This window comes from Solanum pennellii, chromosome 7 (genome assembly GCF_001406875.1).
Source record: "Solanum pennellii chromosome 7, SPENNV200".
Taxonomy (NCBI): Eukaryota; Viridiplantae; Streptophyta; class Magnoliopsida; order Solanales; family Solanaceae; genus Solanum; species Solanum pennellii.
The window spans coordinates 33,881,912-33,908,150 of record NC_028643.1 but is presented as its reverse complement, the minus strand read 5'-3'; the positions used below and the strand labels follow the sequence as shown (position 1 = coordinate 33,908,150).

Below are 26,239 nucleotides of genomic sequence, written 5' to 3'. Positions count from 1 at the left end.
TCAGTATAAAGTTCCATTACATTAAACTCATACGTCTTGGAAGTTGGCTTCTAGTATGAGGACATCATATCTCAATAGATGATTTCTCATCTCATCATTAGTATTAAGTGTGTTAATCTCAATACTTTCATTAGAGTGTTCATAGATACTGGTCTCTTCATTAACTTTACACTCTCATAGGTGAGTACGTTTTGGTAACATTTAATTAGGCTCATTTGAGATTGATCTCATCTTTTACATTAGTCTCATATCATGTTGTCACCACATTCATCAACATTAGCACATTTGCTCTTCATAATTACTCACGCCTTTTTACGTGAATGTTCATTTCATCATATGGCAATGCACTTTGACCATTTGTCTGTTTCACACTCTTACTTAACCCTTCTAGGGTTTCATCATTTCATTACATAATAATAATTTCATCGTATGCCAATGCACTTGGCCATTTAGTGTGTTTTACACTCGTACTTAACCCTTCTAGGGTTACATCATTTCATTACATACATCTTAGGTTCACTTATTTTTAAACGTATGCTAGACTTATGAGGCTATACATACAAGCCATGAGGCTTCATTCATAGTTAGTTTAAGTGATTCATATCTTCCTAAGATTATGTAATACAAGACTTATGCATCTTGTATGTATGTCAAGATCTCAATTTCGATGTAAGTAGGCAGCATTATTCTTGAAGATTTAATTCACGTATGACTTATGCATCTATACGGAATTTGGGAAAGGGAACCCAATTTTGAATCCCTTAGACAACACTAACATTTTTTTTCATTTATTGTATTTTGGTCCTCATGACATTGGGACCCTAGATCGATCCCCAACATCAATGTTTCCTCTTTATTTTTCTCCTTTGAATTACCTCTTACTTAGCCGAGGGGTTGTGGGATCAAACCCCCACAGACCCTTTTTTTTTTTTTATCTATTTCTCCTTGTCTATTTCGAGTTGACTATGAGGTTGTGGAATCAAACCCCCACAACCTCTCTTTATTTTTCTTTTATTCTCCTCCATAAATCTGCCTAAGAGGTCGTGGGTTCGATTCCCACATGCCTCCCCCTTTATTTTTCTTTTGTTCTCCTCCTTAAATCTGCGTAAGAGGTCATGGGTTCGATTCCCACACGCCACCCCCTTTATTTTTTATTTATTCACCTCCTTAATCTTCTTAAGAGGTCGTGGGTTCAATTCCCACACGCCTCACCCGTTAGTTTTCTTTTATTCTCCTCCTTAATCTGCCTAAGAGGTCGTGGTTCGATTCCCACACGCCTCCCCCTTTATTTTTCTTTTATTCTCCTCCTTAAATCTGATTGAGAGGTCGTGGGTTCGAATCCCACTCCTATCATTTCTTATTTTTTTCTTTTAAGTTACATTTTCCAGCCAATATCATGGTTCGAATCCCCTTCACCGTATTTCTTTTTACTTCTTTAATTTTCATGGTTTTTAACATGGAAATGTCACGGGTTCAATCCTCCATGACCTCACTTGTTTTAATACATTTTTTTCAACATTTTGAACCCTCTTTGATGACGAAATTCATCACTAGAAGTTGGAAAATTTTCTTTTAATTTTTCAGCATCCTTTCATCAAGTTACACCTTAATTCTTAGGCGAATTTCGTAGTGCATTTAGAACGTTTTACGTGCATTTTCGTGGATTCGTTTAGACAAGAGATTATCCCTCAAATAAGCCACATTTCAACTCATATGAATATCACATTTACATCAACATGTGTACATGAAACATACAGAACTATCATGCCATTTCAAATCCTAAACCATGAACAATAGCCTCGGCAACACACACATACACACGTAGTTACATTTTCGGAAATATCAACATAAGTCACATAATTCCAAACATACATATAAATACATATTCATCACGAAAACACGTTTCATCCCTAGTTTCCTACCAGCAAACATAACCAACCTATGATTCAATAGGAGCTAGTACAGGGACATGCAACGGGGAACAATCCTAGATTTTGGAATAGATTCGTCTGAACCTTAGGGGGTCTCTTGGGAAAGGAACCAAGAGAATAGAGAACCCATACCTTTTTGACGTTCAAACCTCATCCTGATTCCCAAAGAACTCCTCCAAACACACGTCCAACACCAAAAGTTCAACACCAAACTCGACGGAAAACCTTCTCTTTGCCTACGTGATTGATTAATTTTTGTTTTTAACTTTTTCTTATATTTTCGTGTGAGTTCTTCAAGTGTGAAGAACTTTGGTTTACCTATTGTTTTTGGAGTTATTTTGGCAGAGAAAATGTGAATGAGAGTGATAGAGACGTGAGAGAGAGAGAACGTGGGAATAAAGAATTTTCTTAGGCTTAGGAGTCTAGTTTAAGACTTAGTCAAATAAGGTTTTATTTAATTATTAAAAATCTAATTTCCTTTTATTTTAAATCAAATAATAACTAATAAATATAAATTAATTACATTAATTTACCAACTTAAATTAAAAACAATTTAATTCATTGCTTCCACCTAGGTTCGAACCTGGGTGGAGCAAGACTTCACTTCAAGAGCCCAATTTCGGCCCTCTCTCCCTACAATGCCCCTCCACCTTATTAATCAAATAATTAATTATATATTTAGGGTAATTACGATACTACTCTTATCCAGGAAAACGACCATTTTACCCCTAGACCCTCCAAACCTAAGATTTCCTCTTTTTAAGTCCGATAAAGACTCCTTCAAGTAAATCTTCGTATTCGAGATCCCTACATGGTTGGAACCAACATTTCCTATCTCAAATAACTCCCCAAGTTAGTTGGATTGGATATAGCAAGGGTTCCGAGATCTGGTTCTACGCGCATCAATCCATGTGAACCCGGTGTAATCGCTGGCATTCTAGACACATTAAGCATTACTTATCATATCCATTTTTAGGGTTGTTACATTGATACTATTTGGTTAGTAACTTGATGGCATTAAAAGTTATAGGAGTTGTTGAGACACCGCTTGAACAAAATTGAAAGGAGTTAAAGTTATAAATGCCTTCGAAAAGAGGTGAGAACAAAAGTATTTTATTCTGATTGCAACGGATAAGGAGGTATCTTCAGAGGGGTTGATAATTGGGTTTTGAGATACGTTTTTTCATCTATTTTGCTCTACTTATAATAATAGTGTCACAGGTTCATCATATAGGTTAAATACTATTCGATAAAATTTTAGAAAGTAGTCTAACGATATTTGACTTGAGTGTGATGATAATTTCTTTTATGATTTTGAGTTTTATAATGATTATGGTTCGATTTTAAGCTAAGGATATGATAAGGTCAAGGGAGAGGCGATCAATGACAAACTAAGATATAGTTCCTAAAAATTTTCAAGGTATAAGGTAATGCTAAAAGGTAATAGGATTGTGTTACACGGTTGAAATAAATTAAAATTTTTCATTGTGAGTTTAAGTTTGTGGTAGTGTGTTTTGTCAAGGTATGGATTGGTAAGCTAAGAAATGATCGATCGCATTGAGTATAAAGATTTTGGAAGGACTTGTGCATTATTTGACTAGTAAATCTGGTTACTTTTGATTGTTATACCTATGGGGGAATTTCACTTAATATTTTGATTTAGAGGATAAGGTAAAAAAACTACCATGGTTTGTTGGTCAAAGGATAAGATTGGTGAGCGAGTCAACCAAAGGAACAAAAGTTGGTGTATTGAAGAGTTCAAGATATTCAAAAATTTTGTGTCATTGAAGGAATTTAAGAGAAGTGAAGGAATAAGACCTCTTATATAGACTCTTGGTTAGAAGTTGAAGGATATATGAATTTTCATATACAAGATCTAATATGACTATGGATGTGAATTTGTTCGGTATAGACTTACCGGGAATTTATCAACAATTTTTATGAATATAGGGTTTTTGATTTGGGTGAAAAATAGTGAGGGGTGTAAGATTATGTGTTCTTATGTGGAGCTAAATTATTCAAATTATGATAAGTAACTTATTGATGTCCAACGGTGTGGACTTACAATTTTACACAATTAATGAGGATTTGAGAGGATCAAAACTACTTTATTGAGGGGATGATACAGACTGTTATGATGTGTTACATAGACATTTAATAGTAATAGAGGTTATGAGCTTATGGTATTCGAATTATTGGAGTGACCAAGAATTTCTTAAGTGTTGGTATGAGGTATATGATGGTTTTGAATATTAGTGGAAATCTGGTATTCGAAAATTACGTGAAATTGACATTGAGTGTGATTCAATGGTTGTATCTCGATGGTAAAATACTTTTAGATCTGAAATTAGTGTTATCAGTCTTAATTGTGGCCTGTATTTATCATGAAATGCTTAAATGAAAAGAGAGGGAGCCATAGTTGGAAATTTTAGAGGCGATAATGTGTTTGTTAATAAGACTTTAATACTAGTGACGATTTGAGAATAAGGTAAATGACTGGTGTAGCTATGAAGTAATGTTAGTATTAAGAGTGTTGACCTTAGTGAAGTACTGTGAAAAGAATTTGTGGTTCAATAAAACAAGTATGTGAGCAATTACAATCAAGACTAAGTTGCTGATTGTGGGTAGCTAGAAAAATTAAGAGATAGAGTCATATGAATGCAAATGTTTGATATGGGCACTATGAAAAAAGTATCTAGTGTGATTTGATTTTGATTCTGTATATTCTTACATGACCATCTACTTCGCGTTGGATATGGTTTGGAGTGTGATTCACTGCCTATACCCACATGTGTTTTCATATCTATGGGTGAATCCCTAGTAATGGATCGGATGTACCGATCTTCTTATGTCCTCTTAATAGGGTCGAATCTTTGGGAAGACTTTGGTTACTTCAGAGATTTGGTGTTCTTTGGGATAGTTGAAGTATATTAGTAGTTCTACATGCACAACCTTGCTTATGAGAACTTATATAAGAGGTATGAAGAGTTACAATAGTCTAACAGTGTTGTTAGAGGTTCTACATTTGAAGTGTATCACTTGTTGGGTGTTTACTGGATCATTTCTTCTTTGGGTTAGATAAGATGGACCCTCCCTTGATGTGAAGCGATGTCTAAAGATCAAATTCTTATAACTTAAGTTCGTGAAAAGATTGTGTTGTGAGAAGGAATCTTGATAAGATCTGTGATAATTTATGCGTTATGAGTATGTGGTGGTTGGTTAAAGTCCACTTCTGGTTGTAACCAATATTGATTCAGAATTTCTTTTTCATGGTTATTTGAGAAATGGTTGTGTTATGGTCAAGTGTGTTTTAGTTTAGATTGGTTTGTGGGTTAGCCTATGACTTGATAATCCCTCTTGATTTATAAATCTTCTAAAGTTTGATTCGAAAGTTAGTTCTTGATAGTTGATCTTGATGGAATGGATTTAAGGATGAGCTTACTTGTAGAGATGAACACCGACTCTGAATGATCATAACTCAGGTTCTTTGTAACATTGGTTCTAATTATTCTTATTCCTTATGTTCGAGGACGAATATGATATTTTGTGATGGATAATGTAATGACTCGGTAGGTTAATTTTCGTAATTTTTAAATATTCGGTTAGCTCGAGTTTATTAATTGATAGGTAATGGTAGATAATTGACTTTATCAAAAGTTAATGGACTAAAGTGATTATTTATTTAAGACCATCTATTATTTTTACCATATTTATTAAAATAAGTTAAAGGTTTATCACTTTTAGTATGTAATTATTTTAGAAAAGAAAAGAGAGAGGCGGAAGAAAAACTAATCTATTATTTGTACCATATTTATTAAAATAAGTTAAAGGTTTATAACTTTTAATATGTAATTAATTTAGAAAAGAAAAGAGAGGCGGAAGAAAAACTAACCTAGCTAGACGTGTGACTGAAAACAAAGCTGCAGGAGAATTCGAGTGATTCAAGTTAGTTTTAGTCAAGATGCTTTATATATATATATATATATATATATTGTAGGGTTATATTCTTCTTAAGGGATATGATTGAAAGTTGTTTATTTTTAAAAGAAAAGAGGCAAATTGGTTGTCAGTTCGTGGTTGAGAGTAAACTGAAGGGAGATTTAAATTGAAAATAAGGTGTGGCGTGATGGTTATTAATGACATTATATAATCATTGTCATGAATTGATAAATTGTTGGATTTTCGTGTGTTTTCATTTGTCTACCATGAACTTGCTTGACTAGCAGGTTTAATAGTTAGTTGTTCCTATTTTAAATATCGTATTATAAATTAAATATTTAATATATTGAGATAGGCAATTAAATATTGGGTGATTAAACTGTATGAATATCATTAAACTTATGATATTGCAGAAATTGAAGCTTCACCCTAAATTTGAAACTTAAAAACTTGATTATGAATTTGGGTAAGTTTTTGGGTCTAGGCTAGACATATAGCAATATGAGTGTTGTTAGTTTTGAAAGCTTATTGTGATTATGTATGTGAATAGATTGCTTTGAGTTGGAAATTCAACAAATGAAAAAGGCTCAAGTCCTGGAGTAAATTCTTATTGGATTCTGGCAAGTGGATTTCTAAACTCTTGTTAAGTGCATGGAATGTGTGTATTTCCTTGTGGTATATATTTGGGAGTAAAGGAATTGGTGATAAGTTGACTTGTCCACATTGACTAATTCTAATGATGAAAAAAAGGGGTAACAAAAGGCAATGTGATTAATTGTTTATGTGAGAAAGGTTTGAAGGCTTGTTGAATCATTGTTGATGTGATATCATGTTTATGTTGCTGTGAATTGTGCAATGTTATGAAAATGATCATCTTCTCATTATTTGTGTGGACATGTCATTTGCATTATTATGATACATGGTTGTGACAAGTGTTATGTGCATTGAGAAAAAATGAGAACTTAAAAAGGATGTACAATTTCGAGGGACGTATCGCGCGTCGCGATGGATACTATATTTCGAGGGATGTATCGCGCGCCGCAATGGTTATTATCGAGGATCGTGCCGTGCACCGCGACAGATGCATGGACAGATATGTCCCCCATGAGTCACGGACTGAGAGACAGCGGGTGTGTATCACTAGGTCAGACATGCATCATTATACTTGACATTGTATTCCATTGCATTACACATACTTATTATTAGTGAATTTGATATTGTGTTTTGTTGAACTTGTGATTGCCTTGCTGTGGAACTTGTGATTGATGAATAATGAGCTTGTTATTGAGGATATATAATTTGTTGAAGTGTTGTTGTTGAGGATATGTAATTTGGTAAAGTGTTGTTGTTGAGTAACGTGCTATGTAAACTGTGAGTTGTTAGGTTTGGCTGATTTTTATGCAGGTTGTAGTTGTGGAGGTTCGGTTGGGGTGGTAGGAGTACCCATATTTCATCCCCTTAGCTTGTGTTTAGGGATTTACTTGCTGAGTACCGTGTGGTTTGGTACTCACCCCTTGCTTCTACAAATTTTTGTAGGTTATGTGCTTAGATTTTTATGGTACTTGTCATTCTCTTCTTTTCTAAGGCTTCTTGGAGATTTGTGAGGCAGTTGTTTGTTGTATCAGCAGGCTTTCTTTCTCCTTAATTATGATCTTGTTCTATCCTAGAAAGTAGTTCATTTGAGACTTGAATTTTCTTTTGAATCAATTGTAATAATTTAGAGGCTTGCACACGTGACAACCAGATTCTGATGGTATTTTTGAGTTTAAAATTCCCGCACTTCATTGTAACAAATGAATTTTAGGTTGACTTATCTTGGTGGGATAAGACGAGTGTCATCACGTCTAATTTTGGGTCGTGACAATCCATCACCTTAGGGATCATGCCATCAGTACCCGCAAGTCAAAAATCACAACATAAAGTTGCGAGCAGAGTTTTATAGAGGATACATGTCCAAATACGTTAAATGACCATATGGGTCATTACACTTCTATTAAGAAGGCGGACATTATTATACTATAGTTAATTTTAAGAATGTGGTGTCTAGATATTTTAGAATGATTTGTTAATCGTACAAATCACATGAATTTATTTAGTGATAGCTAAATATAGATTTGTTAATGGTGAAATGCTTCTCAATTGCATAAGCATTTAAAACCATGGAATTGTATATATGATATGAAAAGGATTATTTGGTTTATGACCACAATCATTATTTTATATTTTAAAAAAAAGTGTTACCACATCTTGTTCTTATAATTTTATCTATTGATTCCTAGTAAATTATTTGGCTAAAAAATTATAAAACTTATTACAAATTAATTAGCTCTAAATTTAATTTGATGCACTATCATAATGTTTATCATATTATGTTTACTTATAGTTACATAGAACGACAATTACATAAAATGTTTTTCCTAAAAAGTTAGATATTATGTAGTTCAATAAAGACAAATCAATGAAAATAGTCATATTATTATTAAAAAGTAACCAAAATAATTTAAACTATCAAGATTAATATTATAGACTACAAAGTACGACATTGAGTCGTTAATATATTAGTGTATATAGAGATAAGAAAATCACTTAAAGGTATTTAAAGATTGACCGGACCAAGGACGTCTCAACGTAATTGGGTCCTAAAGCGAAATTTCAATTCGCGGCCCAAAATATAAATAAAATTCAGATAGGTATTCATTCAAAATTTATTTTCTTAGACTATTTAGATGAAAATTATTAGTATTTAATATTATTTTATCTTAACTAAACATCATTTCAGTGAGACAATTATTATATGTTTGTTAACATAATGCTATAAGTAATAACTTGACAAATATTAAATAAAGATAAGGGTTGGAAACTTAAAATTTGAGTCAAAAAGTTGATGACTTGGTATACCTCATTTTAATATGCTTGTAGTAATGCTTGAAACTAAAATTTAAAGAAAATAAAAAAAATTGTAATTGACTTTGTTCAACACTTTCCAGTATTAATTCTTATTTTATACAAAGTACAAAAGATGTTAAAAGGGATAAAATAGTATATTTTAAAAAAATATATATTTTTATCATAAATAATCAATTTTTTCTATAAAAATTTTAACATATAATTTATTCTTGACAAAAATTTAGGGACCTAAGGCAAAGACCTTGTTTTTCATATCATAGAGCCGACCCTGGACCGAACAAAAGTTGATTTAATAATGCGTCTGAATTGTTATGGATAATGACACACCCTTGAAGAAAAATATTTAATGATATAAATTAAAGACTACTTTTCATTAGTATCCTTTTAATAGTTATCAAGTTACTTTCCTAGAAATTGAAGTAGCTAAGAATCTCATCAGAAGGAAGGGTAACTATGCAAAAAGGTCTTCAAAATTCTCTTAAACTTTGAGATATTTACTTAATTTGGACTATGAATGTCACGATCCAAAATGATTCGTGAGTGGCACCCACACTTACCTCCTTAGGTGGGCGAACCAACACATCTAAACCCCAACATGTACCAATAGTTCAAATGTAAATAATATAAATAATGCGGAAGATCCAAAAGATACTAAGCAACCAATATAAATAAGTTTCTAAAGTTTAATACTCATCATCCCAAAATCTGATAGTCATCACATCAAGGACATCTATTTCCAAATTACCAAGTCTAAGAGTGTTTAAGAAACCAAAATAAGCAAAAAGATGGTCCATGTCCGAAGTTCAAAGACATCAAGACGTGAATGATAGAATCCAGCACGAGCTAGAATTAATAGCTCACCCTGAACTCTGATGTGCTGGAGACTGGCTAGAGCTGAGGGCGAGTCGAAGTCGATGGTACACTTGCTGCACTCCGCAAAAGAACAGAGAAGAAACTACAAGTAGGGGTCAGTACAAGGAGCACGTACTGAGTAGGTATCATCGGCCAACTCAAAATAGAAATCAATATATATTTAATAATAATATAAAATCAACTACAATACTTAATAGGTGGCAACCAACAAAACACATGAACCATTGACAACAACACCATAACAGGTACACCATCAATTACAATATCAAGCACACCTATGAGGACTCATGCCTCCACACCATACTCATTTGAAAGATCGGTTTATTGAGGTTAAGTATATTAAGTTACTTCAAAATTCCTTTCCTTTAATGTTATTGTGTCGGAACGTGACACTCCGTTCCCATATACTGTGTCGGAATGTGAAACTCCGATCCAATTATCTTATTATTTTATTTCATCAATCCTTCTTTATTCAAGGCTTCATTTTACTAGAGAGGGTTCAAGATTAGAAATTCAACAATCTCATAATTTTAGGCCAACCACAAACCACACAATCAAGACATACAACCACACAATCAAGTACATAGGAGACTTTATAATATCACTTAATACATATCAATATCTATTGAGAGTTTATCTATCAAATAGAAATAAATCATAACATACCTCCACCGAAGAACCGAAGTCAAGCAACTACTTCTCCAACTCTTTTTCTTTCCTTATTGCCTCCGAACTCTTGCAATCTGTCAATATGCTTAATTTGTAAGTTAATGAATCTATAAACACTCAAAATTAAACTCAATTTCCTAAAGTTCAAGCCTAAGGATTTTCTAAATTCTTCCAATTAACATAATTTTTAATGAAATTTAAATAACACGAGACACCTAATATTTAATTACCTATCTCAATGCATCAAAATGTATTTTAAAATAAGAGAAAAACATTCTAATGTTTAAAAGTTGAAGCAGCAATGAACACCTCTACCTATAAATTAACACTTTAATACTACAATTATTTACATCATTAACGTTCCTGCCTAACTTTTTTTACAAGAATTCATTTAACATCAAATGATATGCCAATGTACACTTCAACTATATAAGGAATTATAATAATAACAAATGTACACTTCCACTTTATAATAAAATATAATAATAATAATAGTAAGTAATTAAAGTTGAGGCCCCCGGTTAGCAGATAAACTTAGAGTAATTCAAACCCAATTCAATTACACGTCCATAACCATATTTGATAAACAATCGTAGTATAACCTTAGTTCCTCGTCACTAATATTTGGTCTCCACCTTCCAATCACAATGCACCATTAATATTCAATCAACATCATTATATAATCAATAGTGTTTAATAATATAATAATCCTATGACAATAAAATAAGATAAGGACCACCAAATTACAAGTAACTTGATTCGGAAAACTAAGCAGATAAGCCAAAACAACCAAATTTCTCAATTTATGTTTATACAACCATTAACTTCTACCCATAACATCATATGATTAATAATAAACTAATATATTGAAGCAACCATTACATTGGCAGGGAATAGATTTCAATTGAAATTTATTTACCTATGATAGATCTTGTCGGTGGTACTAAGAATCAAGAAGAGGCGCATGCGGTTTTCATATAATCAAATAATGTTAACCCTATTTATTAGATACTAATTATAAATATGGTAATATATACCCACTATTTATTTTAAAGTTATTTTCTAATTTAACCATCAACTAAGTATATTATTAGAACTATCCCATTAAATCCATAATTATAATTACGAATAATCCAAAACACCCCTTTAAATCTATCGAAAAGTATTTTCTGACATAAAAAGTTCTAGTGCTCAAAACGACGGAAAATGATCGTTACAATGAAAAATGTCAACAATTTACTGAATGCTGACTAGAGGAACATATAATATATTTACATATTCTATGATACTGATTTTCTTGCTAACTAATAATATGATTCTAATAGATCTTTAAGATTGAGAGATTTGAAATGTGAACAATTTATTGAATGTTCACACACACACACACACACACCACACACACACGCGCGCGCGCACGCGCGCACACACGCACACACACACACGCGCGCGCGATGGAGACTAACCTTTTCATTCATATCTTCTTCTTCTTTGTCACACACACACACACACACGCACGCGATGGAGACTAACCTTTTCATTCATATCTTCTTCTTCTTTGTCTTCTTCAGAATCTGATCCAACCATGAGTGCTAATATAGTTTCTTGTGATCTGCAGATTTCCTTTTCTTCCTTGGTTTCCACTGCTACTAGAGGAAGAAAGTCATAATCATCATCTTGTTCTAGTGCAAAAAGAGATTTGTTTTCTGTCTCTTCATCCTCAGATTCTTCATCAGATGAATTCCCCATTGCTGCAAAGGCCCTTTTCATTGAGATATCTGCCTCTTGAGTTGTCATTCTTCTGTTTGAAGGAACAAACTTATCTTTCTTAATGTCTTTTCCCTTCTCAGAGTTTATCTTTTTCTGCTCTAAGGCCGAAAGTAGACAGAATTTGATGAAGTAATCCGGACTTCCGCACTTATGACAAACTTGGTCTTTAGTGTTTTCATTGGATTTTTGAGGAGTTTTCTTTTGGAATGCTTGTCCTCTTTTCAGCATTCTGGTGAACCTTTTGGTTATAAGGGCAATATTTTCATCCTCAAAATCATCTGATGTAGTTGCCTTCAGAACCAGGTTCCTTTCCTTTCTCTTTCCTCCGATTTCTGTTTCTTGGTTTTTCTTGAGTTCATATGTGATGAGATTACCAATCAACTCATTCATGGCCAGTGTATCTAGGTCGCGGGCTTCAGTGATAGCCTCGACTTTGCTTTCCCAGGTTTCAGGAAGGACACTCAGGAGTTTCCTTACTGCCTTTCCATTGAGAACTATCTTTCCCAAGGAACATCTCGTTGATGATTGAAGTGAACCTGGTATGCATATCTTGTATAGTCTCTCCTTCTGCCATTCTGAATAGTTCATATTGTCTGTTTAAGTTATCAAATTTGGACTTCTTGACTTGCGTTGTTCCTTCATGAGCGGTTTGTAGTGTTTCCCATATGGCTTTGGCATCTTGACAAGACGAGATACGATTGTATTCGTCTGGTCCTATACCACAGATCAAAATTTTCTTGGCTTTGGCATTGTTTTGGATTGCAAGCTTGTATTCAGAATTCCATTCTTTTCTTTCCTTTGGGATTTTGGTGATTCCATCAGTTGCAGTTTTCATAGGTATAGTTGGTCCATCTAGAATTACTCCCCATAGATCAGGATTTTCGCCAATAAGATGATCCATCATACGATTTTTTCACCATCCATAGTATTTGCCATTGAATAGTGGTGGTCGTGTTTGTCAAGCTCCCTCTTGTAGGGTAGGTGGTGCTGCCATCGAGTCTTTTCAAGGTGTGAATCTTTTTATCGAAAAGGCCTACTCTTATCCCAATTGAAGAAACCTATCCCCTAGAACAAGAACCAGGTTCTTGTAAGTTGGTTTTAAGTCAGAACACAAACACTTGTTAAATTAAAAATCTTCCTCAATCAAGGAAGGAAAAACCTCGTTTTATTAATTTAACTAGATAATTTTATGATTACAACTCAATAATCAATAACCTCACCCACTACAACAACTCTCGATTAACTATAATCGACTACTTCTACTCTCCAAAAGGCCAAACCCACCTTTTGTTACAAACCTCACCAAAGCTCAACTCTACAAGAAGCCAAACCCACTTCTTGTATAAAGAAATGTAACTAACAACTCAACAACGAATCAAGAAAATAGTTTTACACGTTCAAGACTTTCTAACTCAAGAACTTCTTGAACTTAGAAAACCTATCGATCTTGAAGGCTTTTACATGATGAATAACTCTCGCTTTTCTCTCTATGTAAAAGCCGTGTTTTGCTCTTCTGCGTTTGATCTCCCTTTATAGATATTTCTGCTGCTTTATCGCACCTTGAGTCCTTATCAAATAAGGTAAGGAAATTGTAATTGTATTTAAACAAGGAGTACTGATTTTACCTTTTATTGTACAATCCTTTTTATATACAACTTCCTTACTTAATAAATATATTAAGGTTTCCTTATATGTATCAACTTGTATCTTCAGCATCTTTAGCACTTGTACATTTAATTAATTTTGGTTGTGACAATTACTTCCGATGGCTGCAATACTTGGCTGCGTCAATTTGCTACGACAATTATTTGCATTTCTTGTCTATCATCAAAACACCAATTTTATGTTCTTGCAGAATTATCAGATTCTATCAAAAATCCTTTAGAAGATGGCACTTACCAAAGTTAAAAAGGTTGAAACACACATAAAGACAATAATCACCACAACACAGACCTGAAGATCGACTCCCAAAACAATTTAGGCTTCAAAATTGGAGTAATACTTAACAAAATGGCAAACCAAACCAAAAGCACGGATTGATTTAGATGAAATCCAAGAATTTCATCGTGTCCTAAGTAGAGTGTCACCTGAAACTGTAAACAAGTGCTAAACTCGGGACAATCCAAAGAGACAAGATGGTCTAAGGAAGTTCACACAAGAGCTGAATTTACATATTTCAACATTGTTCTCACTCTTTCCGTGATCTCCTATCCTACATCAATTCCATGGCAAGCTTCTCTCTCTAATTCATACTGATGAATGAAGCATAAGCAGTCATGAGCTACGTCAATGTAAGATAAGATCAATCTTCTACTCTTAACAAAAACAATAAATAGTAATAATTATTAGCGTCAGCAAGTCATTTCAGAGTTTCAGTATCTCTTGCTCAAGCACCGCGAAATGTGATAGCCCTTTGTAAGAGGTTTCATCTCATATTAGATACTTTTTGCGCAACTTATGAACATGAATCTTGAGATTGAGACATGACAATCACCTGAAGTTTCATGCATATATAGTACCTCTATTTTCTTTTTTGACTGCTTTAATTCATTTAGTATATATCTAAAAAGAAGTTGAACAACAATAAGCTCTGGCTTAGACGTCAAAGAAAGAATCTAGTAATTAACAACAATTTTCATTGCTTGGTTCCACTTGGAAGAAGATCTGCAAGAAAGAATTCTACAAGGATGAAACTTGTGATTTGTAAGATAATAAATAAAAACCAGTTAAAGAATGCTCTATACTGCTTGCCGGTAAAACTCACCTCCCTTTTGCTTTAAAAATTGGTGCTCGAATAGATGTTTTAGACTACACTCTATAGTATCGATATACCAAAACAAATAAACTCTATATAGTATTTTCAGAAAAAACAAATCTATTTGATAGATTTGTTAAACCTTGGTTATGACAGAAAAAGAATGTGGTTCTTAGTATTGAACTTGCACTGGAGCTAATTATAGTAATAGGAACACTGGTATTCACAACAACATATGTGATCATTAAATCTCATTAGTTGTTCTCTAGAGTGGACCATGAACAAGTAGTTATATAAAAAGAAGGCAGACCTCATTATCGTTGACTTGAACACAGTTAGTGATCCATTTAACTTGCTAGAAAGTAACAATATTCCCTTTCATACAACACATAACCATTATGATTTGGGTATCAATGTACAGAATTAAACAAAAAGAGAATCAATTTGTGTTGATTTGCTGCTTCAATCTTAATTGTTAAATGAAACTAACAGTACTGTACTGTATTTTTGAAGAAAAAAAAAGGGGCATACAATGTATGTAATCTAGAAATGCAACTCAATTGAAGAGATAAAAATATACAATAGTGCCGCTGGTTTAGAGAATTAAAGAAATAGCTAAGAGAAGAATGAAACTGAAAAGGAGAACCAAAATGATGCACAATAAAACATGAAGCAACTGTCTGCCAGCAACTAACCCTTGACTTCTTATTTTTAAATGAATTTTCAACTCAAAGTTTCAGTAGTTCCTTCCACCGATAGACAAAAAATGTCAAGCAAAGACCATGAAATGAGAGAGTCTGAAGAGACTCCGAAAGAAATATGTTGATAGAATAACTTAACTGTTGTTCTATAATTCGAGCAGAGTTAGCAAACGACAATTATTGAGCTAAATGACTCATAAAACTAATGTCAACGCTCTATAGAATATCTGTAGATTTTTCCCCAACTCCTCTAACTCCACGTACGTCTCCCATAACTATGATAAGGATGAGACATCTTATATTTGTACTACCTAAGCAAGCAAATAGAACTGATATCAATTCTATATAGAATTTTTGTACATTTTTTCCCTAACTCTTCTAACTCCACATCTCCTATAACTATGATAAGGATGAAACATCTTATATTAATATCATGTCCTTTTTTGTACTACTACATGAGCAAGCAAGTAGAATTGATATAGAATTTTGCTAGATTTTTCCCCAACTCCTCATCCCCATCCCTCCTCTTCCATAGCTATGATTTAAGAAAAAAAATTACAATGCAACTCTCAAATGCTTGCAGTCCACTTAAAATTATATGCAAGTATGAGACAACAACTGACTTTTACTATTTATTTGAAAGAACATGAAGTCATATGTAAATTATTATTCTTTTTTTGTATGCTATTTGCCGAAAAACATTCACAAAGCAGCAAAGATCAAACAATATAGATTACAATCACACAAATCATTATTTTCCAAAATTGAATAAAAAATAAAGAGTGAAAGAATAGAAAGGAAGAGGAACTTACCAGTTAACGGTACAAGAGAACAGAGGAGAGAAGAGTGAACTTGGTTGGTGCCTATTTATTTGTGTCGAACACCTAGTAATTCTAGAAAAATCACTTAAGTTGTGGTTTCTAGAAAAATCAGGTGACTTATGGAGGAAATATACCACAACGGTGATAGAATTTTTATAATAAAATAAAATAGATGTGAAACACCAAAATTGCCTTTAATGTACTGTTCATCCTTTTAGCAGAATTAGACATTGTTCTGCATAATTTAAACATCACATCCAAATAAACATGTTGATCACTGAGATTAAAACTATGTTCTTAAACGGAGCATTACAAGACTCATTCTTTTAAAAAATAACTCATAACATATGCTGAAAAATCGTTGGTTATAAAAATATCTTAAAATATAACCTGAAGATCTTAAATCTCTCATAACACAGAATCAGGAAGTACATATATTGTATTGATATCAACTACTGAAATGGAAAAAAAAGTACACACCTTTTTACTTGAAATCTTTTGTAATTGAGTGCGACTTGTTTAAAAGAACCTTTCTTGGATGCTAAAATTGAGATATATTAATGATTAAGAAGAGTTTTTGTTGGATTTTATTTATCCTGATTTCTTACCATAAATAGGTTTTCCTTTTAGGAAAAGGTTTTGGATTGACTAATCCTTTTACTGGTAGGAAAAGGTTTAGGACTCTATAAATAGAGGAATGTTCCTTCTAACTTAATCAACATTCACAATGTAGTCTTAATGACTTTGAGGGTTTTAGTTAGGGGGAAAAATTGTGGATCACAAGCTTGATGTGTTATCACTTATGTGAACCTCCCATGTATTCTGAGTGAATTTGGTTGAGGTTGTTTCCCTCTGTATTTTGTACTCTTATATTTATAGTGGATTGCTCATCTCCTTTGTGGACGTAGGTCGATTGACCGAACCACGTTAAATCTTTGTGTCTTTTGGTATATTTCTCGTTGTCTTCTTATTCGTGGTCTTTTGAGGTTTGCTATGCTAGCTTTCGCGTTTACACCTGCTTATTTTGGGTCCTAACAAGTGTTATCAGAGCCAGATTCAATTAGGGAATCAGGTTCAGTGGTTCGATAATCGATGATTAAACCAGGTTAGAAGAAGGTGTTCATCTTGATGGGTGTAGTTCTAGCCGCAACCTTTTTGACAGTAATGAAGATTTTGTTGGAGAAATTGTTTCAGAGAGGTTCTCTGTGTTGAGACATAAATTTTGCAAAGGAGATTTTGGAGAGGAGAAGCAAGTTGTTGAAGATTAAGTAAAGAAGGTGGACAAATTTATTTTGTCAGAAATTCAGGCCAAGGGAGAGATTTGTTAGATTTTATTTGCCCTGATTTTTTTACCATAAATAGGTTTTCCTTTTAGGAAAAAGTTTTAGATTGACTAATCTTTTTTCTGGTAGGAAAAGGTTTAGAACTATATAAATAGAGGAATGTTCCTTTTAACTTAATCAGCATTCACAATGTAGACTTAATGACTTTGAGAGTTTTAGTTAGGGGGAGAAATTGTGGATCACAAGTTTGATATGTTATCACTTGTGTGAACCTCCCATGTATTCTGAGTGAATTTGGTTGAGGTTGTTCCCCTATGTATTTTGTACTCTTATATTTATACTGGATTGCTCATCTCCTTTTTGGACGTAGGTCGATTGACCGAACCACGTTAAATCTTTGTGTCTTTTGGTATATTTCTCGTTATATTCTTACTCATGGTCTATTGAGGTTTGCTTTGCTAGCTTTCGCGATTACACCTGCTTATTTCCGATCCTAACAGTTTTGATAACCAAAATTGAACATTTTGAAAAGCTAGAAGAGCCAGAAGAGAGTTATAGAAGAATAAGATCCCAAAGAAATGAGATTCCAAAAAGTATGGCTAACAAGAGAAGAAAACTGATATATATGTATAGACTAACATGTGAAAATGACCACGGTCACTCGCGTTTATTGGCTTCACAGTTCTATATAGTAGAAAAATGTCCACACACATGATTTTTAATCCTTTCAGTTTATGTTGGTGCTTATGAAATGAGTATTCCGAAGTTATTAACTGGTTGAATATTGTGTGAATATGTAAGTTAGAACTTGCAGCTTATTCACAAGTGTATATAAGTGAAAAATTAGATGGGATGTCCAAACACAATGTTAGATAACAGAAACATGAATATCAAACAGAAGTTAGCTAAATACAACCAAATTGAACAGAAGAAGAAATAAGAACAACTGAGCAGTAGATCAAAACAAACCATTTCCAACTATAAACCTACCAACAAATCAAAGAATTTGCAAATAAACACATTTAAGACTGATCAATTCTATAACTTTTGGATATCGTGAAACACAATTGCTCATCCTAAATACAAATACAACAGTTACAACCATTTTAAATCTAATAAAACTATAATGCGTAAACAAGATAACAGATACAAATAGTCAACAATGAACTTATTAAACATCTATTCGATTAATTCATTTTTATTTATGTATTTTAAGATTATTACTTTTTTAGTTAGGAAACAAACTAAAGATATAAATTTTTAACGAAAATCAAACAAATTCAAGAAGAGAATAAAAAAATTTACGAATAACTTACCAAAATTAACTGAACCACAAGAATAGATGAAGCAAGATCTAACACTTCGGTAAGCAATATGATGAAATCTTTGGAGAAGGTGAAACCTAAAAATTTATGTAAAGCAGAAGAGGAAATTTCTAGAAAGAGATATTTCGGTACTTATGTTTAACATTTCTCCACGTGGAGAGAAGTTTGTGAACAAGTACAACAAAATTAAATATCACAGAAAATGGCAATTATATCCTTCAAGATCATTCCAGATCTACTCGCCTTAAAAGATTATGTTTCTCCAATCAGCCTTTTCCTTTTCCTCCAACTCCCCCAAATAACTCGTTCATTCTCTCTTCTCTCTTATCTAATTATATTATTTCCTTTGTTCAGTAATAATTGTTCATTATTAATTTGATACACATTTTGAAGAGCAATAAATAATAATATTACTTTGGAAATGTACTAGAACTGAATAGCGATAAAACACACAAATATTTTACTACAGAGCAAGTATATTTTACCTCAAATGCACCCATTCGTTGATATTTAGGAGCAAAACTACAAAGTAATTGAAAAAAAAACGTAGACATGAAAAAAAAGGGCAATTATTATGGGTATTGATACTTATACCTTGCGAATCCAGAATATTTTTTTTGGAAAAATAAAGTAGGAGAGGAAATTGAAGATTTGCATGTGAATAAAACGGAAAAAATATCAAAAGAAAGAAGTGTTGGAAAGTTGAAAGGAAAAATTGATAAAAGAAAGGAACTTTGAAGTGCGTGTGCGTCTAAATTTGAATTATCTGAAAGAGAACAAACCTCAGATGGAAGAGCTCAACTCTTTCTTTACTGTTCCATTATAATATATGAGGCGAAATTACTATTTTACCCTTGTATATATCTATTTTATCAAATGTGCCAGTGGTCGTCCTCTCACCACGCTATGTAATAAAAATATATATAAACTTGTGAACTCATGTCTCATTTTTCGTTATTCTTTCTACAAATTTACATGTTTGATATTCACACACATTTAAATATTGTATATCTTATTATGATAATCTTGGTAAGAAATATCTCTCAAATGCAAAAAGAAATAAAAGAAGAGCTTTTTGAGGATATAACGTTTTCTAGTATGTAAAAAGCTTTGTCTAGGCCGAAAGCAACATATATTTTTGTCTGAATAAGAAAGCAATAAATATGGAGCTTTTGTTGATTCCTTACACAGTTTTCAACATATTAGAGAAGATGACCTATTCATAATGCTCATCTTTTGTGTACTTCCTTTCACTGTATATATAAGAGTTCTTGCTTGCTATGCTTATCACAACAAAAAAATACGATGTATAAAGTTCTTATTGAATGAGTGTGTGAATAAGTACATATTGCATTTCATATTTTGGTCCATAAAGTTTCAATCGCCAATTTTCTCTCGAATTTGTTGCATTTGTAACAATTTAATCTCTCAATCCCATTAAAAAAAAACTCTAGTTCACGATCCATATCTCATTTGAACTTATTAATACCTATAATTATCCAATCAAACTAACATACATAATTTATTAAATCATCATAAATACCCACAAAAAATTCTGGGAAAAAACTACATGAAATCAATTTGTGTCTCTCTAGAAGGCAAACAATGTATACTATCATATCTTTTAGTACGTTATAAATTAGGCGAGTCATGACATATGAAAATTGTAGGTCAATGAATTTTCTTTCAAATGTCACGATTTTTGTATCATTTAATGTTTAAAATAAATCATTATGACCATTTTACAACAGACTAGTGTAATTGTAAATAAGTGAAATTTCGAACGTTCATAATTTTGGCTTTAGATGTTAATTTCGAGAATAGAAAAACTCTATTTCACGGTTCATACTTCATTCGAACTTATTAATACTTATAGTTATCCATTCGAACTAACACACATAATTTTTTAAATCATCACAAACACCCACAAAAAAAGTTGGTCAAAAACCTACATGCTATCAATGTGTGTCTCTCTAGAAAGCAAACAATGTATACTGCCATATCTTTTGGAAAGTAATGAAATAGGTGAACCATGATATATGAAAATTGTAGGTCAATGAGTTTTCTTTCAAAAGTCATCAATTTTGTATCGTTTAATGTTTAAATTGAATAATTATGACAATTTTCTAGAGACTAGTGTAGTTGTAAATAGTTGAAATTTTGAATGTTCATAATTTTGGCTAATAGATGTTAATTTTGGGTATAGAAAATTCTCTTTCACAGTTCATACCTCATTTGAACTTATTAATACCTATGATTATCCACTTGAACTAACACACATAATTTATTAAATCATCACAAATACTCACAAAAGATTTGGTCAAAAAATAATATACAATCAATATGTGCCTCTCTAGAAGACAAACAATATAGACTACCATATATTTTGGAAAGTAATGAATCAGGTGAGCTATTACATATGAAAATTGTAGGTCAATTAGTTTTCTTTCAAATTTCGCAAATTTTGTATCATTAAATCGCTAAAGTAAATCATTATGATCATACTAGAGCCTAGTGTAATTGTAAATAAATTAAATTTAGACGTTCATAATTTTTTCTTTAGATATAATTTTCGGATATATATAAACTCTATTTCAGGGTCCATATCTTATTTGAACTCATTAATACCTTTAATTATCCATTCTAACTAACACACAAAATTTATTAAATCATCACAAACACCCACAAAAAATTTTGATCAAAAAGCTACATGCAATCAATGTGTGCCTCTCTAGAAGACAAACAATGTATACTATAATAACTTTTAGTACGTAATGAATTGGTGATCCATGACGTATGAAAATTGTAGGTGAATAAGTTTTCTTTCAAATGCACCATTTTTTATCATTTAATGTTTAAAGTAAATCATTACGACAAATTTACTAGCGATTAGTGTAATTGTAAATAAGTGAAATATCGAATGTTCATAATTATTGCTTTAGATGTTAATTTCAGATATAGAAAAACACTATTTTATGATCCATGCCTCATTTGGACTTATTAATACCTATAATTATCTATTCGAATTAACACAAATAATTTATTAAATCATCACAAACACCCACAAAAAATTTTGGTAAAAAAATTACATGCAATCAATGTGCATGTGCCTCTAGAAGTTAAACAATGTATACTCCCATATATTTTAGTATGTAATGAATTAGGTAAGTCATGACATATGATAAATTGTAAGTCAATGAGTTTTCTTTCAAATGCCACCAGTTTTGTATCGTTTAATGCTTAAATTTAATCATTGTGACCATTTTTCTAGAGACTAATGTAATTGTAAATAAGTTAAATTTCGAAAGTTCATAAATTTGGATTTAGATTATAATTTTTTGGTATAGAAAAATTCTATTCCACGGTCCATACCTCATTTAAACTTACTAATACCTATAATTGTCCATTCGAACTAACATACATAATTTATTAAATCATCACAAATACCCACAAAAAAATTTGATCAAAAAACTATATGTAATCCATATGTGCCTCTCTAGAAGTAACACAACGTATACGACTATATCTGTATGTAATGAAGTAGGTCAGCCATAAAATATGAAAATTGTAGGTCAATGAATTTTTATTTCATATGTCACCAACCTTGTATCGCTTAATGTTTAAGTAAATTAATATGACCATTTTACTAGAGACTAGAGTAATTGTAAATAAATGAAATTTCGAATGTTGATAATTTTAGCTGAGATGTTAATCTTGGGTATAGAAAAATTCTATTTCACCGTCAATACCTCATTTGAACTTATTAATATCTATAATTATCCATTCGACCTAACATATATAATTTATTATATCATCACAAAAACCTACAAAAATTTTTGGTAAAACAATTAAATGCAATTAACGTGTGTCTCTCTAGAAGACAAACAATGTATACTACAATATATTAGTACGTGATGAATTAGGTAAGTAATGACATATGAATATATTGAAAATTGTAGGTCAATGAGAGTTCTTTCAAATGCCACCAATTTTGTATCATTTAACGTTTAAAGTAAATCATTATGACCATTTTACTGGAGACTAGTGTAATTGTAAACAAGTGAAATTTCAAACGTTCATAATTTTCTCTTTAGATATTAATTTCGAGTGTAGAAAAATACTATTTCACGATCTATACCTTATTTGAACTTATTATTACCTATAATTATCCATTCGAACTAACACACATAATTTATTAAATAATCACAAACACCCACCAAAATATTTGGTCTAAAAATTACATGCAATCAATATGTACCTCTAGAAGGCAAACAATGTATACTACCATATCTTTTAGTACGTAATGAATTAGCTGAGTCATGACATATGAAAATTGTAGGTCAATGATTTTTATTTCAAATGCCACAAATTTAGTTTTATTTAATAACTAAAGCAAGTCATTATGATTATTTTACTAGAGACTGGTGCAATTGTAAATACGTTAAATTTTGAACATCCATAATTTTGGCTTTAGATGATATTTTTGGGTATAGAAAAACTCTATGTTACGATTCATACCTCATTCGAACTTATTAATAACTATAATTGTTCATTCAAACTAACACACATAATTTCTTAAATTATCTCAAACACCCACAAAATATTTTGGTGAAAAAACTACATGCAATCAATGTGTGTCTCTCTAGAAGGAAAACAATGTGTACTACCTATATCTTTAGTATGTAATTAATGAGGTGATCCATTACATATGAAAATTTTATGTCAATGAGTTTTTCTTTCAAATGCCACCAATTTTGTATCATTTAATGTTTAAAGTAAATTACTATGACACATTTACTAGAGACTAAAGTAATTGTAAATAAGTGAAATTTGGAATGTTCATAATTTTTGCTTTTGATGTTAATTTTTGAGTGTAGAAAAACTCTATTTCACGGTCCATACCTCATTTGAACTTATTAATATCTATAATTATCCATTCGAACTAACAAACATAATTTATTAAATCATCACAAATATCCACAAAATTTTGATCAAAAAACAACATTGAATCAATGAGTGCATGTGTACTTACCATATATTTTAGTATGTAACGAATTAGGTGAGTCAAGACATATGAAAATTGTAGGTTCATGAATTCTCTTTCGAATTCCACTAATGTTGTATTATTTAATTCTTAACATAAATCATTATGACCATTTTACTATAGACTACTATAATTCCAAATAAATGAAAATAATTTCGGGTATAGAAAAGCTCTATTTCACGGTCCATACCTCATTTACACTTACTAATACTTATAATTATTTATTCGAACTAACACACATAATTTTTCAAATCATCAGAAACGCCCAAAAACAAATTTGGTCAATAAACTACATGCAATTAACGTGTGCTTTTTTAGAAGGTAAACAATGCATACTACCATATCTTTTGGTACGTAATGAACCATGTGAGCCATGCGATATGAAAATTGTTGGTCAAACAATTTTCTTTCAAATGCCACAAATTTTATATCATTTCATGTTCAAAGTTAATCACTATGACCATTATACTAGAGACTTGTGTGATTGTAAATAAGTGAAATTTCAAACGTTCATAATTTTGGCTTTAATGTTAATTTTGGGTATTAAAAAATTCTATTTCATGGACCATACCTACTTTGAACTTATTAATACCTACAATTATCTATTCGAACTAATACACGTAATTTATTAAATAATCACAAACACTGACAATAAATTTTGGTAAAGAAACTACATGCAACCAATGTGTGGCTCTCTAGAAAGCACACAATGTATACTACCATACTTTTAGTACGTAATGAATTAGGTGAGTCATGATAAATGAAAATTATAGGTCGATAAGCTTTCTTTCAAATGCCACAAATTTGTATCATTCAATGTTTAAAGTAAAATACTATGACCATTTTACTAGAGACTAGTGTAATTGTAAATAAGTGAAATTCTAATGTTCATAATTTTGGCTTTATATGTTAATTTCTGGTATACAAAAACTCTATTTCATAGTTTATACCAGATTTGAACTTATTAATACCTATAATTATCCATTCAACTAGCACACATAATTTTATAAATCATCACAAACACCCACAAAATATTTTGGTCAAAAAACTACATGCAATCAATGTGTGTCTCGAGAAGACAAACAATGTATACTCCCATATCCTTTAGTAAACTAGGTTAGGTTATTACAAATTACTAGGAAAGGTATTTTCTGGCCCCAATTCTTTCTTCATTGACTTTTCCATAATGGCAGAATCAGGTCATTACATTAAAAAAATATTAAAAGGTATTTTTATAGCTTTCTTACCAACATTAATTAGTACTGATCCTAGTACAAAATTTAGTATAAATAAAATATTTAAATAACCATCAAATAATATAATGCATCAACATTAAGTGATGTTGCTTCTCTCATAATCAAATATCTTGATTTTGACTTTTGGATATGAAAAAAAATCTGAATAGGGAGCGCTATACCCGAATAGACCGTTTTCGACGCAAAGTATAATTAATCGAACTCCCATATGAATATCGCATAATTATTACTAAATAGTAACCAATATAAATTTATTTACTTTTTTACCAATGTATTGATTTCATGGGTTTCGATTCTTAACTTCTTCTTTGAGACAAAAGAATAACCATATTAAGTAAATAAAGTAACTATAACCAAAGAACTATTATTTTATAATTTAGTGTGATTCTTAGTTTACTTTAATTTCATTTTGTTTATCTATCCATTTTATTTATTATTTATTATTTTCATGCTCCCTAATTAATTGTTTTTTACTGTCTTTTGATACATTTTAAATCATATTCATTTTAGTGCAAAAAGAAAAAGTGTTAATGAAACATAAAACAATAATAAGTGAACTCTTCTGAAAAAATGGGTCCCACCATTTTAAGATCGACACATGGTCATCATAATAACAACTTTATATTACTCTTTAATTGAAAATATTTACAACCTTGCCTTTGATCGACCCTCACTTCACTCTTCTATATAGTAATAATAATAATGAGTTAGGTGAGCATTACATAAAAAATTGTCGGTCGATTAGTTTTTTTTTCAAATGCCACCAATTTCGTATCATTCAATGATTAAAGTAAATCATTATGACCATTTTACTAGAGACTAGTGTAACTGTAAATAAGTGAATTTTGGAACGTTCATAGTTTTGGCTTTAGATGTTAATTTCGGGCATACAAAAACTCTATTTCTTGGTCCATACCTCATTTGAACTTATTAATACTTATAATTATCAATTCGAACTAACACATAAT

The 26,239-nt window shown here is 31.5% G+C and overlaps 1 protein-coding gene across 20 annotated transcripts; it reads right to left on the bottom strand.

Moving 5' to 3' along the window:
* Nucleotides 1–10,212: 10,212 nt before the first annotated feature.
* LOC107024028 lies at nt 10,213–19,874 on the bottom strand. 20 transcript variants are annotated; one of them, XR_003579416.1, is made up of 3 exons: nt 18,963–19,450; nt 16,355–16,598; nt 10,213–10,393 (listed from the first exon to the last, which is right to left on the bottom strand). XR_003579416.1 is itself a non-coding variant. In XM_015224907.2 (3 exons), exons 2-3 carry the CDS (start codon nt 12,672–12,674, stop codon nt 10,370–10,372), a joined length of 849 nt encoding a protein of 282 aa, XP_015080393.1. In that variant the 5' UTR covers nt 12,675–13,151; nt 18,963–19,450; the 3' UTR covers nt 10,213–10,369. The 20 variants fall into 20 exon arrangements, 1 of the variants encoding a protein (XP_015080393.1); XR_003579423.1 differs by having other exon boundaries at nt 16,355–16,435; XR_003579421.1 differs by having other exon boundaries at nt 16,355–16,426.
* Nucleotides 19,875–26,239: the final 6,365 nt, after the last annotated feature.

Excerpts from the sequence above, each read along its gene's own strand:
- LOC107024028 (XM_015224907.2), bottom strand. The coding sequence starts at position 12,674 with ATGAACTATTCAGAATGGCAGAAGGAGAGACTATACAAGATATGCATA. Across the intron at positions 10,394-11,849 it reads AAGAAGATATGAATGAAAAG|ATTGCAAGAGTTCGGAGGCA; the intron begins GTTAGTCTCCAT and ends GCATATTGACAG.